The sequence below is a fragment of the Chelon labrosus genome (assembly GCF_963514085.1).
Source record: "Chelon labrosus genome assembly, chromosome: 13".
Lineage (NCBI taxonomy): Eukaryota > Metazoa > Chordata > Actinopteri > Mugiliformes > Mugilidae > Chelon > Chelon labrosus.
In genome coordinates, this window is record NC_140346.1 from 1,829,670 (window position 1) to 1,846,945 (window position 17,276).

Consider the following 17,276-nt stretch of genomic DNA (forward strand, 5'->3'; position numbering starts at 1 on the left):
TGTGTGTGCTTGCTAATGTGTGTGTGGCGATGCAGATCTGTGTCCGTAAGCAAATAGGAGTGTGTTATATCAGCCATGAGAGGGGAAAAAACTCTCTTCCAGATCTCTGAAACCATCTGCAGCTCATGGCAAATTAAACTTGCTCATCCAATACCACAAACAAGCAAAAAGATACAAAGGCAGAGAGTCCGTGAGTCAGTGCACTATTCTGTCTGCACACAAGGTGCGCCCAAACATACCTACCTACACACACAAATGTGTAACAGAGGTGACCAGCTGCTGCCTGCTGACATTCTTGGATGACAGCACTGGCTCTAACAACCCACACAGGATTTGAGGAATTAGTGCTCAATCTCTCAACCCGTCTGACTGTCCGTGTGCCTGTGCGCGTGTGTGTGTGTATTCTGGTTATCAGACAGTGGCTCAGATGGAGAACAGCAGTGTGATAGACAGTCCATGATGCTCTCCAGCTGTACGGGTCAGACTAAGATAAACTCACTGAGGAAAACAAACGTACGAGCTGAAATAAATCAAATGGACCTCTGTAAGTGCAAAAAAATAATAAATCAAGGATTTAAATGGTATGAAACCATCAAAAATAAACCAAACCTGCATAAATGTTTCTGTGAGTAATCTAGGTCATGGTATAGCCAAAAAATGCTAAAGAATAAAGAAACTCTAATCTTGGATATCTAGATAGGTAGGTTAACCGTAGGTTAACTGGCTGCACTTTCATGACTTATCATGACGGACACTACAGCAGGAGACAGCGTGATGAAAACTATGCTTTTCATTTACGTCAAAGTAAACCCCAAACTGTGGAAGGAATGTGTTTTTGTCTAGCACACCCAATATTGAGAGTGGCAGTAGTTTGTTTTCTATTTCAAATTGCAGGTGATCCATGACCTTGTGCCAACCCAAAGCACACAGCTTTTTAAAGCAGTTGTTTGACATTTAGAGAAATGCATTGGGAAGTAAATTATCGTGCTAGACTATTTATTGCCTCTGGCAGTTACCAAGCAACCAGCAGGAGCCCCTACATACTAACAAGTTGTTATTTTTTAATCAAGGAGCTTTAGAGATTCCATTTTTTGTTAATGATGGACAAAGCAAGGCTTGCCATTTCCCCCAGTCCATGTCTTTATGCTAAGATAAGCTGACCAGCTGCTGGCTGTAGATTCATATTTACTTTCAAAGAGGTTTCAATTTTTCTGCCAACTTTTCTCATTTGGAGGAATGCATTTACTCAGTTTCTGGCAAACTATTTTCTGAAGCCATTTTATCTGTGCACATAGCATGGCCATTTCCCAGTGGAAATAGGTCAAAAAGATGCCAACCTTGTTTGTGTAATTACTCTTGCTGTAAGGAGGAGGAGACAAAAGTTTTGCACTGCAGCTTTAAAGCAAATTTGATAGGAGGAATAGTCGCTATTTTAAACTGTTTTCTGAAAAAAGCAAAGGTGAAGAATTGTCTTTTACAGTTTACAAAACCTGTATGCACTTTGTAGCTGGTAAAATATGGTCTCATTCAAGTTTTACTGTGTGTGTGGGCATGTGACATTAAACTAGGCATGTTTTATACCAAGGCTCAAAGGCCCGAACAGCAAACAGAGTGTGTGTATTAGTATCTACTGATTGAATTATCAGAAAATTTGGGGAGGAAAAATGTGTCATATGGATGAAAACAGCAGTAGTGTAAAAGCTGTGTGGCACTGAGTCACCTTCTTGGCCTGAAGAGCCCTTTGGAAGAGGCGCAGAAAAGAAGCAAGGCTGAAGCGGTACATGTTGTTGATCTTTGACAGGTCTGTGATGACAAAATACATCTTGCTAGCGCTCTCTGCAAGAGGCAGGTAGGCATCTCGCTCCTAGAATAAAAATAAGAATAGATGAAGAAGTGGAAGAGAAAAGGGGGGAAAGAAATAAACCAAGAAGCAGTAGAAAAAGACGCACGTATGGTCAGAGTCACATTAAATACAGCAGTATGGGTGAAAACAGAGAAATGCAAAGTATAACAGAAAAAGTTTATTTCACTTGAGTTGGAGGACAAAAGACATAAAAAAAAAAATAAGGACAGACTGCATGAAGTGTGATGAGACAGGAAATGTGAGAAAAAAAACAGGAGGTGCATACAAGAAAGACTGAAACAGGATATTTACTAAATAAACTGAAACTACTGAGAGCAAGGTATAACATCAGTGCTGGTGTAACACTGCACCCTGGAGGATGTAATGCATCTACAATATGCCCATGCTTGTGCATAAATGCAGTCTGTAGCAGTGTATACAGTGAATGTGTATTTGTGTATCAATAAACCACTCAGATTAAACTTCTGAATTTCAATAAAAGTACCGGTCTAAATATGTAACTCAAATATTATACTGAAGTACAGCCACATTTACAGACAGGAATAAGTGTCATTATACATTCTATCTGTCTGTATCTCTGATTCTAGACAACGCTGGTACAAAAAGTACAGTATACTGTACGTAGCAAATAGAAAAATGTACTACTGACTTGTCTGTCATTGTCTAGCTGTCAGCTAGCTGGGCTTTTTCACGATTTCTCTGGCATCGAAAACTTTTGATTTCCAATTACACTTTGAGCTACTAAGAGACAGCATTTATCACACAACCAAAAAGACAGGTCATAAGAGCTGGTCAGCAGAACTCTGATACAACTGACAATGCACGTTTAAAACTGGTACAGCTTTTCAAAACCTAAAACACTGTGACTTAGGGTGTGTTCAAGCTTGTAGTACTGTCTTGGTTTGGACAAGACAGAAAAGTCTTGATACTCAATGGTCACATTAGCATTTTTAACATTGAACCAAAAGATACAAATCCAAATGTATATGGATAAGGTGATGTTTATACTGAGCTACAATGTGCAACATAGCTATAACAAGAAGAGCCAGCCAGAATGCTTTAGTATTCTGTCTTTTGAAGTCAAAGAATCAAGTACAACACTTACAACACGTATTTGGTCTGTGTCGTGCTCACTTTTTTTTAGTTGAGCAGAGTTAGTCTGGAAGCTTATAGTGGAGGTTGTCTGATGTACACTAAAGTTTGCGTTGCAGTATTTACAACAAATAAACCCTTAACATTTGTTAATTGGGCTAATTAGTGAGGCTGGTAAACAGAAACCACTTTTCATGCTATTTTCACAGGTTTTGTGTATTTGTGTGTGTGTGGTGTGTGCATATATGTGTGAAGCTAACATACAGTACCTGGTCCAAGGATGCTTGCAGCCTGTGTGACTCCAGTAGTGACTCCTGGATCAAAGCACTGCTGGCCTTGGTCTGGTTCAGACTGTCTATCAGCTCCCTGTTCTCCAGAATATTACCTTGAGCTGTAGCCAAGGTCTGACACAGAAAACAGACAGGCAGATGGACAGGTTGGAAAAAGAGCAAGACAGCAAAGCAAAAATGGATGAGGAATTCACATTATGTAAATTTGGCATGTGCCTGTTACTTGGCTGAAATCTGTGATCTGATAAAAGTTACAAAAGAAGAATATGTTTGAAACAACCTCATGGGAGCGTTTTTGTTTTGTTTTGTGTTTTTTTTTTTATATTGAGCATCATGACTCCCCCACTCCCTCCTGTGGAATCTGTTCTCTGAAAGTGATAAAATGTATTAAAATAAATTCAAGCAAAATAGATGAAAAAGCAGCAGAGCATGGAAATGTCAAGTCAAATATGCTCCTAAAAATTCAAGAATAATTACATGTCTAGTACCACTGAAGCACTGACATCCTGCTCTTGGCATTATCTGTGTGTGTCTGTGTGTGTGTCCAAATTTTGCTAAGACTGGGTGCACAAAATGATCTGTAAAATGTCTGTGTGTCCCATTGTCAGTCAGCTATTTGTGCACATGTGTTTGATTGTGAATGTAGATATGTATTAAGCTGATCAGATATGCTCTTGTCTGGAAGTGCAGGAAGTCATATTAATCATTTGAGGAGTAATAATATGTTTGATGTTTTGGCATGAAGAAAGGTTTTGAAAGGTTGATTTGCATTTGCCTGAATTGTTTTGCAGTACAAAACTGACCTAGTTCACAAAGCAAGAAGAGGTTCTGCATCAACAAAATGTTGCCAACATTTTGATCAATCATAAAACATTTTGATCAATAAGAAAATAACTTCTAACTAAGGTACAGCTTTCAACATATTCAGTTGAAGGGTGGCTATTAAAGCTAGCTAGGGCTAAACCAGGGGGGGAAAAAACACTCCTCCATAACCACAGAGGCATGGCACTCTCTCTCATTCTGCCTACTACTATCTCCTCAGAGTGATAGTGGGAGTGAGCAACAACAAGCTCTGCAGTGCACAGGGAACTGAGCAAACTGGGAGGAGAGTAAAAGTTCCACAATGACTTTTTCAACATGATTATAATCATTATACAATAGATTGAGTACTGTGGTAGCTTTTGTACACCGGACTATAGAATTTTCACACTATGTGTTGTATGTGTACCTCTAACAGGGATTCTTCTAACTGAGCCAGCTGTATCTTCTTGTCTTCCTCTTGTTGTAGCAGTCTCGTTTTCTCAGTTTCCAGTTCTGGCTTCTCCTCTTGGATGGTCAATGCCAGCAGCTGACACACAGGCAGACAAATAAACAAACAAGCAAGTGGAGATACAATACAACTACAGAAACACAGACAGAATGACTACAACATATAACACATATTCCATATGTGTGCGGTATTATGCCACCACAAAAATACTTCTTTTATGTGGCTTTTGTTCACAAACTGAACAGAGTGCAGCTGCAAAAAAATTTTAAATCTGCAGCACATTACAAAGTACGGTTGCAAAAGTAGAATACTTAAGTGACTTTTATCCAACAAAGGTACCCTGGGCTGAGCTGCTGTAGTAGATTATGTATGTGATTGTGTGGTCTACCTGTCCTCGCAAGCCAGCCCTGGTGGTAGTGAAGTTGACCTCTGTCACCACGGAAACAGCATCAGGAGGGATGAAGGGACTGGGATTCCGTGTTGCCAGGAAGAGACGGAAGTCCTCGTTGTAATCAATAACCTTGTCCCCTATCTGAACCACATATCTGGGACCTGCATGTGTATATGTGCATACGTGTCAATGTAGACATAAAGATAGAGAGTGTCTTTTAAAACACATAGATTTGAAACATTGTGTTTAGCAGCCACTTCAAAATGTTGTCTTCTGTCCTTTAACTCTATCCTCCACTTTGTCTTCTAGATGTCTGCAATGCAGTACTGGCAAGCCGCTGTCTCGCCTCTTTTTTCCGTCTTGTTCAACACCAGTTTTAAGTGTATAACTTGCCCTCTCGCATACATTCTCTACCCCCACTCTTTTCAGTTTAGCTTCAAATAGACAACCGCCTCTCCCTGGATGATTCAGAGTCTTATGAATCACCCTCGTTTTCACAGGTATGTTTCCAACCTCTGTTTATACTGCATGTACGTGATTGGTATGTAATTATCTGAACCAAGGGACTAAAATATCACTGGTTATATCAGAAGCTCTAAAACAGTCATGCTTGAATATAAAATGTTTTTCTAGGTTTCTTTTTCACTGTCCTTGAAATTGTCATATTAGATCATTTCAAGGAGTGCAGTATTGCATATTAATGTTAGAAAATATTATTTAAGCTGTATGTATTCTTTAGTGATTTAAACAATCACCTTTTTTGAGGACTTTGAAGGCCATACTACCTTACTAATTCTCATCACTCCTTCAAATGACCATGAAAAAGTATTTTATAAATACATGGGTCTTTCAACTTTGTGAAGTACTCCAATAACACATAGCCTACAAGTCATACATTTTTTAAATGAGGGACTATATTACTCTTTATGGTGTTTGTATGACATGTGTGTCATCAGCATGAACTTGCAGACAGCTGAATGTGACAGCACTAGGGTGTATAGTGGATTTTCATGGATATATGCAAAACTCAGAGTCTGATTAGCTCCTCTCTACCAGCTCAGTTCTACTAAAATGCCAGGAACAACGACTGAGTAATTTAGGGAAAATCAATAAATGAGCATCTACTGAGGAAATACAGTTCTTTATCTGAGGGATCTATTTCTGGCTTATGCGCAAGTAAAGGAAATTAACACATGGGAAGCGACTACTTTTTATTTATCAGTGAGTGACAATGCTAATGTGACAGTTAAATATTTAAATATTATTTATCCACCCTTTTGGTCACACTTTATTGAGTATTTGCAACACAGTCTGCACATTAAGTGTGTGAATATATTTTTTATGATGAGTTTGCTGATATACACAATACAGTTGGCACGGTGGAAAAGATTCAAAATTCTGCAGCTTTGACTATCCTACTATACAATTTATTTTTTAAACATGTAAAATAATATTGGTAGTAGTACTTTTCAATATGCTCCAATGATTTCTTCAGCCCAGTTTTGTATGAAATTGGTGTTTGCGTGCGAGTGTGTGTGAGTACCCTGAGCTATGAGGTCCCTCCTCAGCAGCGGATAGAGCACGGGTTCAACTCCATCCATCTCTTGGATGATAAGGGTTTTTCCAAACCTCACTGCCAGCTCCAGGGATGTTATGAAGTTACTATCCTGTACAGAAAAGACAACCAGTTGAAAATCTAGAATTTTACACTTTGATGGTAACAGAACTCTCTCATAGATCCATTCTGGGGGACAGTGCAGTGATTACAGAGCTATATTCTCGCTATATATATTCCAGAGTATTATTACATTCCAGTTGTATGGCTGGCTTATGAGTAAATTCACATGATACAAATGAAATGAATAATAACAAACCCATTTCAAATTTCTCTGCTTTTGGATATCCTGGAGTCCTCCCTGTCTCACCAGCTGAAACTATTTCTAGACCTGCAAGATATTCTAAATCCCATGAAATCTGGACTCAAATCTAGGCACACTACTGTGAGTGCTAGTTTGAAAGTCTTAGCCAACTTTAGGGTTGCTGTTTTTACAAACACAGCCAAGGCATTTGATACACCAAACCATTATTTGTTAATTACCACCTTGGTGAACGCTCATATTGGTCTTATAGAGGCCAATTTTCATAGCTATGTAACTGACCGGATTTGTCAGTTTTTGTAATGTTGTTTCTTATCCTGTTGTTCCCCAAGGTTATATTTTGGGGCCTCTTCTCTTTTTATGTTTTTTTAAATGGTAATAACATTTATGATTAGAATAAACATTCAATGTACCATGTGTATAGTGTCCTTTGCTCTTCCTTTTGAGACTGCAGTAGATAATTTGAAATGCAGGGCACACTCATTTATTCATTGAATTTAAATGTGAACAAAAATAAGTCAATTTTATTTGCTTCCAATAATATTAAGGTTTATTTGCTTATTAACACTTGAAAATGTCGGTTAAGTCTGTTGATGTATACAAATATCTGTGCATTTGGTTGGTAAAAATAAATTAATTTCAAACATCACATTGTAACTTTATATAAAGAAATCTGTGTGGACTGACACAGATAAAAACAGTCTATTTCACTGAAGCTGAAGTTCCTGGAATGACCTGCGGCGGGATCGACTGAACCTAGACTCTCTTACCCATATAATCATTTGCTAGTAACTCGTACGTGATTTCTATCTGTGATAAGTGGATAATTAAATTACTTTGTATGAAATACACAGTGTTTTATTGTTTGTGCATAACAGAGTGCATTCAGTGTTTTAGCTTTGCTGACTTATTGGCCAGGTTACCATTGTACTAGTTCTTTTTTTATCTTCTCAAATAAATGTTAAATATATGTTCTATTGTATCAAAAAAGACCCTTTAGTCATTACAGTCACTTAACACTGGACAGTTCTATGTCTATGAGCGCCATGGAACAAACACTAAATTACTGTTTTATTGTTGTAATAAATTATAATAATGTTGTAACTGCTAACTAGTAATTAAAAACTAAGCAATACAGCCCAACATTATGATTAAAGAAATCATCAAAATCATTTGTCAAAATAAATAACTGGAACAACTGAGGAGGAAGATAATGATAAGTTAATCATATGGTTTGTCAAACAGTGGTAGCAAATAACTGGTGCTCTGGACCTGGATTCATCAGACAAGAAGGAAAACAATCAATCTAGGATATCTAACAAAACACTTGAAAGAAATGTTCCAACAGAAACCATTTTACAGGCTCCTAAGCTATAAACAATATCGTGCTGACAGGTTAGGTTTAGTACTGACTGAACAAAACAAACGCATGTCTTCCGGAAAATTAGTGTGCAAATGCAGATGGATAATTATTGACATCTGTTTGATAACGGATGCGGGTGTATGATTGTGTGTTTACCTGCTGGTTGATGACCTCTAATCTGTGCTCTTTGAGATGTGTGCGTAACCACTCTGTAGCTCGAGAAGATGGATCAATCAGGAAAGGACAGGCAACACTCTGAGTGTAGAACAATGAGAAAAAAAAATGCATCTTAGGTTATGTTGTTCTGTAATAGTCAGTCTTAGAAAGTAGCTCAATTACCAAAGAAAAGGAGATGTGTGTGTGTGTGTGTGCATGTTCATGGTGTCATGCTTTTTGACTGCTATCAGTATTTTTTTTTTTTTACTCGCCGAAGGAATGACATCCACCACACTCCTCCCATTATGTCCTCTTCCATTTCATGCTCTCTTGGTCAAGGATTCTCTTTTTTAGACCATTTCAAACCGGCTTAGTTGTCTGTCCCCCCAGCATTTTTCTTACACTTTGCAGTTTGCTCAGGTAGGGATGTACAAGGGTATTGGAATTCTTATGCAGATACATTTAAAAAAGGTTAACTGTTTAACTGTTGCAGCAAATTAGGTCCAAGCCTCCCAAAATTTCATCACAGGATCTGCAGTTAACTTTTGCAACCGTTGTGTCTACAATCAGAATGGGATTGTGCCGAGAGCAATTCTTTGTTATCCACAAAGAACATTAGAGCAAACTTATATAGGCAGAGACCTTTTCGTAGTTATGTGTTCTAGGGACATAAAGCAAAGACTGAGTAGTATGATATGATATGTCTGGAAAATGTATACTTATCATACTGTATATTACCGATATACCATAAGTACACAGTATATGGCAGCAAACACAAACTTGTGAAGGAGACGGTGTAAGAAAAAGAAACAAACAAACATCTATAATAAACTACTTGTGGGCTATGAGGATCAGTGATGGAACAACGTCTTACCTTTAACTTGTGTTCATTGATCTGAAGGCAGTAATGGTAAAAACAACACAAAAACACAATGTAGGCAAATGGAGCACAAATGAATGACAACAACGGGCTGAATTCTACTAATATGGAGAGTGGTGGTTGCAAGTGAATTAACACAACACACAAGACAAACATACAATACTGCATAATGTAAGTCAACTTAAGCTAGACAAAACCTAAAACAAAATGGGCACAAAGAGATAGAGCGAGCTGAAACAACTTCTTTAATAACAAATAACATTAAAGTCACATTGAAGCTCTTGCTTTCCTTGTCTAACCTGTAGTATGACCAGTGCGTTCTCCATGGAGAGGTCATCTGATGGCAGACCTTGACTCTTCCAGATCAACTGCTCACTCTCCGAGCACAGGAATGAACGTAAATCAAACTCTGATATAAAGACACAGCACAAATAAACATGCTTATTTTTTGCTTTTATATATGCTCATTAAAAACAGTGTTTTCATTTTTGTTTCACTTTTCGTCAGATGCCGAAGTTACAAGACAGCCACTTGACAACAAGTCCTAATTAAGGGTTTGAACACATTTTATTATTCTTAGAGTATCTAACTAATCTTGACAACCAACTTGTGGAGAAGACATGTGGTGTTTGACTGTTTAGGATGTACCTGCACATCTGAGGCCCCCTGGGAAAGAAGTTGCCAGGAGAATTACACACTCAGATATGAATGAGGCAGTAATTTGTGTCTTTAGTGTACACATGTAAAAGGTTAATTTGTGTAGACAGAATATTATTATTATTACAAAAGGAGCAGAGAGATAATTATTAGTGTTTTTGATGTCTGGTATGTAACAATTTTGAAGTAGAGTAACCCACCTTCATAATTATTTTCCCAATACGAGTAAGACCCAGGAGCTTGAAAGTGTACATGTACTATATGTAACAACGCAGTGCTCTGTTCTGTGTGTGGGTAGCAGTGTTTACTGTATGAAGGCTCTTTAGTAAAGAAGTATGCATATGCTAATGCTAGTATGTTAAATGTAAAATTGTTATATCTACTCTCTAGTCCAGATTGAGCCATCCAATTCTCCAGACAGTGTCTTCTACGGTCTTCCGAGGCGGCAGACAGATAGGTGATGAAGGCTGCAGCAAGTAAGGCCCTATTAGGAAGCGTATCCAGCTCATTCTTTATCTCGGACATCTGATTGAAAGACAGAAAAAGGCAGACAAGACAGGTGAACAAGAGGGGCAGACAGACAGGTCGGTGAATGAAGTATAACAAATAAGGAAAGAGGAGGAAAGAGCTCAAAGGGAATTGGGAGGAATCATGGAAAAAATATAAAGAATGACGAGGATGAAAGAAGAGGAAAGGTGGAGGAAAGAGAGAATGATAAATGATGCAAGGTGCTGCTAACATAAGCTATGCTAACATAGCATGCACCTCATCTTTTTCTCCTTTAAACTCATTAACCCTAAAGTCAGGTCGCAGCACAAAATGATTCAAATATGTCTACAGTAGACAAGAAAAGCTAACCTCATAACATAGGAGCATGTTCTATATGAAGTTATTGACATTACTGTAATGCTCAGACTGAGCAGGATTCCTTTGAGGTACTCAATGCATGTCATGGGATCACAAATGCACACACACATCAAAAAACAATTGTCACATCTCTGAGGCTGCAGGACCTTCTGATGTCTGATCTAAAAGATTAAAACATCCTCAGTGCTTCAACTCAAAACATGTGTCTGTTTCTACACCACTTACTTGAGTTGCATACACCTCACTCTGTAAATTCCCTTGAAACACTTAGAAGCAGCTTAGAGGCGTTAACAAACAGCGATCTGAGCTACTGTACAATGCGCAAAAGAGTTAGGGATGAGGTGCCTGAGTGTATGCGCTGGTGGGTGGGTGTGTGTGTGTGTGTGTTTGTGTGAGAGAGTATATGGAAATACGTGAGTAGAGAGTAAACTGGTTCTCTGGTGCAGGCCTTGAGGGAGGTGTTGAGAGTGAGTGTGTGTGTGTGCGAGTGAGTGTGTCAGGACGAGATTGAGTGTTTTAATTAAGGTGCAGACAGATGCTGCGGAGAGGAGTAAAAACAGCCAGAAGGGACTCAAGACAGCGGGATCCATCCCCCTCCTGTCAGACACACACACGCAACCACACACACACACAGCCACACTCTCAGACACTCACAACTCCTGTTGCTCTTACATGGTAAATGAGCCCTTTTTTGAATAAATGTGTAAAACCTCCCTCACCAATACACATATCAACACCTCCATAGATCAAACTACCTGTGCTTTCCACCGTGTGTGTTCTCCGTCCAGCTGTGATATGAGCTGCTGGGCAGCAGTGATTGTGTCCTGAGCTTTTGTCACCTCAGCCTCCAACTTGGCTGCCTCTGCAGTATGACACTGAAACCTGCGAAGAGAGTAAGAGAAGTGAATGTGTTTGACATGGGATCACAGGAGACTAAAATTCTGATATTTATTTATGGAAGATCAAATAAATTGGAAATATAACATGTGTACCGCCCTCTGTGCCTTTGCATAGAGTACAATACCAATCTGTGTAGCATATGATAAAGACTGAACACGTTATGACTCCAGCTACATATATAGTATATGATATAACTATACTTTAACTTCATGATTGAGAGATAATAAGAGACATAAATTTTGTGCACAGACACATAGCATTTGGTCAATGCACGTGACCATATGTCCAAACTCAATTTACATGTGCCCCAATTAGCTTATATGTATATGTGTGTGGTTGCTTTTTTGTTATCTTTTTTTTTTTTTCAACTGGAAGTAGGATCAGAAATATAATTTCTTCATATATTAGTGATTGTGACATAATAAAAGTACAATGCAAGGTGTGGAGCAGAGGAGCCAAGAGGAGATGCCAATTCATGTAAGACATCTTTCAGTTTGAGATGAATGTATGAACATGGATGGGTTTTGAGATTAATAGCAGGGCTGACGGTTGAAGAGGGAGCAAAGGAAGAAGCTGTTACAAAACAGATAAACACAAAGCATGGGAGCTTTGTTTTCCTTTGTTGACATTTGACTTTATAAATTGTAAGACTTTTTTTAAAAAAGTTTAAAATAACTGGCTTTGGAAAATAAAATTATCCAGAGCCAGTCACAGCTGATCATCACATGTCACAAAATCAATACAGATGACAGGGCCTGCACCCAAATGAAACCCTACACTGTCGATTCTAAACCAGCAATTCCAGCCAATTTAAAAAAGGTGAGAGTCCCCTACCCTTCAGGCAGTATTGATTGTTTATATCAGTCATCGTATAGCTGCACGGCAAAGGAATGTAAGCAGCAGAGAAATGGGAGAACTGCACGACTGGTGAGGCAGTGAACATGCAGGCACGGGGTGTGAACAAAGTGTTTAATTAAAAGGTGTCTAATTTTGCACTTGTAGAATGCTATTATTAAGGCACAGCTGAATTACATTTGTCACTAACTGCACCTATGTTTCTTGCCTATTTTGGGGAGTTTGACGTCAGGGCTAGTCAGGTACAGATAATCACCATGAAGGAGAAGAATACAGTGAGAGGAGGCATACTTCTCTTTCAGCTCATTGACTTTGGCTCCAACGGAGTTGAGCTGGTCTTCTAGTTTATTCTTCCTACTTTCGGTTTTCCGGAGGTTTCTGGATGCACACACATAAAAACAAAAAGTAATCTTGTGAGTTTGTTTAACATTAAAAATGTAGCTGTGTAAATGTTTAGTGTGTATGCTGTCAAATAAAACCGAAGACCTCATTAAACTCACTTACACGTACGGAAGATTTCTGCCCAGGAACTGCAACTCATTTATACGTATAGCTTATGACCAATTCAAATATGTTTAGATGTTGTCTGGAGTAGTGCTTGTGTGTGTTCTTACTCCAGTAGTCCAGCCTGCTCTCTTTCCAGCGGCTCTATCTTCTCTAGGACACGTGAGTACTGGACGTTGGCTTTGACCCAGGCAGCCAGAGGAGCAGCTGCTGCACTTGCACGCTTTGCATTCTGACCGCAAACACAACAGCATCTCAAGTCAGAAACAACTTGTTATAACAGCCACAACATCAAAAAAAAACAAAAAAAACATTGAGGGGTTTATAACATCCACTGACAATACATCCGATTCTTATTCAGTCAGCTGACCTTGGGGTCGAAGGAGGCCTTGTTCCTGTTGAGCAGCTCTTCGACACTCTGGCGAATCTCAGGGGTGATGTTCCTGGCCTCAAGTGTAGCTATGTCCTCCCTCACACCGCGCTTAGCCAGAAAGCTACAGAAGGGGAGGGTTGAGACAATAATAAGCAAGTGTAAAGAGACAGAAATAAAGGTGCAAGTTCAACATAACATGTCACTGTCATGACAATAAATTAAAGAAGTGACCATCAGAGAGAGGGAGAGATTTAAAAACAAGTGACTCTAGATACACAAAGTGGAGCAAAAACAATCCCTCTGTCACACACACACCACACTAACCTAAAGGTTTTGTGTGCCTGACCCCCTAAAAAGGTGACAGTGCAAGTACAGGTTCAACAGATGTACATACGAACTTTTAACATACTAGGTTTTTCAAATACATTTTAATGCATTCTGGACAATGTCATTAACCCTAACCCTAAGCTTGAATGGAACAGCAAGTTAGAAGTGTCTCTAAATCAACTAATTTAAAAATCTTTTACAAAGTTCTTTGACAAAGTTATGAAGTTTCTCTGTGGATGTATAATGATTTTTCCTTTCCTCACTGTGTCTATGCTTTTACACGTCCTTCCAATCTCACCTCTTCATGCTGACCCAGGAGGTGTCAAAGATGCCCATCAGTCTAAGGACGCCCTCCAGTATGTCTCTGATGACATCAGGGGGCATACGGAGGGAGCGGATCTCAGACAGAGCTTCGGGTTTGATGTTTCCAACTGCACGCTTTGCTTCATCTACCAAAGGCTGGAGGGCAGCAAGGGAGAGAAACTGGGGTTAGTGAGGGATAAGTACAGCTGGGACTGCAAGCATGGAAAAGGTGGAATAACTGACAGAGCTTGCCACGCGAAAAATAAGAGTCAATCAAACAACTTGCCTGTACTTCCTTCAGCTCATCGTCTATTTTGGCTTTTCTCTCTTCAATCTTGGACACTTCTTGAGCCATTTTCCCCTTTATTTTTTCCATTTCTGTCTTCTGGTCGCTGGCATTCTAGATAACCAAAACAAAACAAAATTGGATTGAAATTATATATACATTTAATTTTGCTATTCATTAAGAAGAAAATGGGCCTCAATCTGGACATAGACAGATCCAAAAATGTAAATAAATAAATTTCAGTACTTCAGTTGTGAGATAGTTCAGGCATACATAGTGCAGTTCTGTGCGGAGATCAAAGATTTGGTTTAGGACTAGTCTGAATGAGATAGATTCTCTGAAGATGAAAAGGAAGAGAGGATGAATGTTTGGCAGCAACAATTTATCACACTTCCTCTCTCTCACCTCAATGAAATCTGTCCATATCATCACATCACACCCTCATCCACAGCTAATCTCTTCATTGACTTTCTCCCCAATCCTCCAACTCCCATATAACCAAGGCTCCTTGCTATATACTGCATATATTTCTTATTTCGCCTCAAAATCTAATATTCCTTCCTCCTCCACTGATCCCTAGTCTGCATCTGGAACGAGCCTCAATCACTCTTCCACACAGTTTGTTTTCAAACTTCATCTCACTGTCCCAGTCTTCCTCATTTTTCCCTCCTGCTGTCTCCATCCCCATAAGCAACATAGCTGCTACAGACGAAAGGATGACTCGAGTTGTTAATTATATGACATTTTTCTATTCTGGTTTCTCTTATTTTTTATTTTTTTTACCTATTCCTCTTTCCCTCGGTCTAACGCGAAAAATGCATTCCCCACAGGGTAAAGACAGAAGGATATCATAGCTAATGAACGGGGTTCAGCTTTTTTCCCTCCATACAGATATCCATCCATCCTCGAGACAGAGCCAGCAGGAGGGAATGGAAACATGGGTATCGTGGAGATAGAAAGCAGTGGATGAGAAGTCACAAAACAAACGAATACACACAGAAACTAAATAAACAGCGTATTCACAGCAGGGAAGTCACAGCCACGGGAAACACAACAAAGTTCTTGTATATTACAATACAGATGAGATGAAGAAAAACAAGGAGAGGGACAGGGATAAGATACTGAAAGACAGAGAAGAAGAGATGGGAAGAGACGAGAAGACTTGAAAGGAGGACAGATGTAACTGTCCTGCGTGTCAAAGTTACACCCACCCACAAGTGACACAGGGATACGCACCTGCATGGAGGCGGTGATTTCCTGCAAGGCAGAATCTGCCTCCTGTTGTTTAGTCTTCAACAGTGCACTCTGCTCTGCAGCTCGCCTCTTCAAATCATCGACCAGTGCTTTGGCTTCATTCAGCTTAGACACGCCAGCCTGCAGATACAAGTTAATGACAACATGTGAGAAATCAAATAAGACTCAGCTACAATAAGAAATGCTAAATTTGTTGTCATCTCTGAGGGCAAGTGCCCACCTACAGGCACATTGCATTTAGACCTGGAAAGGTTTATTAATTTGTACATGGATGGCATGAATTAATGAACTTGGGTCCGTTCATTAAATTTGCCAAAATAGCTTGTCTGTTGGATAGGACCACACGGGCCAGCCTTCACGCCCCATGTGCATCAGTAAACCTTGTCCCCCCACGACCCTGTTGTCAGTTCACCACTGTTCCTTCCTTGGGAAACTTTTGGAAAATACTGACCACTGCAGACTGGGAACACCCAACAAGAATTGTAGTTTCAGAGGTGCTCTGACCCAGTCAGTAGGTTTAGAATTAAGCTTCTAACACATCAACTTTAAAGAAAACATTTTCACTTGCTGCCTAATACTTCCCACCCACTGACAGGTCCCATGATAATGAGAAAATCAAGTGTTATTCACTTTACCAGCCAGTGGTCATAATGTTACGGCCGATTGGAGTAAATGCATATATATGGGATTTTGTAAATGCACACTAATAACGATTTTAGTTTTTAGGCACCCTGTTCTTAATGACTGTAAAGGTACACTTCTTTGGAGTTCAGCTACAACTTTACCTGTAGATGCTGTTGTCTGGTTGTCAGCTGGCTTTGCTTGCGACTGTACAAAGCTGTGTAAACATGTAGAAAGGCCATGTACTGACTAGGTGTTGCACCATGTTCTCTACATGACTCATGGACCATCAGGAACAAACGACACAGATCTCCCTGTCCAGACCCTGTTGGGAACCAGTGATGAAAAAAGGCAGGAATATGACTAATAAACTTCAGTATTATCTTATGATTACCATAGCAAACCACATATGCATGCTATTTTAAAGGCTTTGTTAATATATCAGCTGTTTTAACTCAACATAAAGGCAATAGTTTCCCAAGCAGACAAATCTGTATATGTTTATACAGTTTTTTACAGAATACATTTCTGGAAAGTAATTAAATCAAATATCTAAACTCTTCTGCACCCACTGAAGAGTGGGGTAACTAGAAAGACAAGAATGAATAAAAAAATTATTTACATTAATAAAATAGTCACAGTACCCTTGAATGCTAGATCATCCATAAGTCATTCTGGAGCAGGGTTTCCCATACCATGTTAATACTATGGCGGCCCACCAGGGTCTAATTTGCTCCGACATGGTCTCATCACAATTCGGAAATGTTTTTGCACGTCTCAAAAAACATTGTGCTATTTTCCTATTGCTCCCGAACACATAGAATACCACACCTCAACAGTATGTACATGAACTGCACGGACTGCTGCTATTTATCTTTTATTAACAGTAGAAACCCCCCACACAAAATAAATAAATAAATAAAAACACCAAGGTCTCAGGAAATCTTGTGGGAAACTGCTGGAGTTTGGCTTTGGGTGCTCTTACCTGAGCTTTTCTTCTTAGTGCTCTTTTCTCTGTCACTCTCCTCTCCTCCTCCTTCAGTTTTTGCCAGAAGCAGCTCGGGAATCTGACAAGGTACACATCCCATGTGCCATTTAATTCGAAAGCAGTGGTGCATGATTTAAAAAATGTCCCTCTTTCATTTG

The 17,276-nt window shown here is 39.3% G+C and overlaps 1 protein-coding gene across 1 annotated transcript in view; it reads right to left on the reverse strand.

The window, feature by feature from the left end:
• The window catches only part of dync2h1 (dynein cytoplasmic 2 heavy chain 1), a 119,965-nt gene that overhangs the window by 58,881 nt on the left and 43,808 nt on the right, over positions 1–17,276 (reverse strand). Inside the window, exons 58-74 of the mRNA XM_084558574.1 lie at positions 17,116–17,197; positions 16,295–16,455; positions 15,492–15,629; positions 14,256–14,369; positions 13,965–14,125; positions 13,337–13,460; positions 13,077–13,198; positions 12,754–12,840; positions 11,463–11,589; positions 10,224–10,365; positions 9,483–9,592; positions 8,304–8,402; positions 6,451–6,574; positions 4,905–5,068; positions 4,475–4,594; positions 3,226–3,360; positions 1,721–1,864 (exon numbers count right to left, since the gene is read on the reverse strand). Coding sequence (XP_084414700.1) covers positions 1,721–1,864; positions 3,226–3,360; positions 4,475–4,594; positions 4,905–5,068; positions 6,451–6,574; positions 8,304–8,402; positions 9,483–9,592; positions 10,224–10,365; positions 11,463–11,589; positions 12,754–12,840; positions 13,077–13,198; positions 13,337–13,460; positions 13,965–14,125; positions 14,256–14,369; positions 15,492–15,629; positions 16,295–16,455; positions 17,116–17,197 — 2,154 coding nt within the window. The remainder of the gene's footprint in view (positions 1–1,720; positions 1,865–3,225; positions 3,361–4,474; positions 4,595–4,904; positions 5,069–6,450; positions 6,575–8,303; positions 8,403–9,482; positions 9,593–10,223; positions 10,366–11,462; positions 11,590–12,753; positions 12,841–13,076; positions 13,199–13,336; positions 13,461–13,964; positions 14,126–14,255; positions 14,370–15,491; positions 15,630–16,294; positions 16,456–17,115; positions 17,198–17,276) is intronic.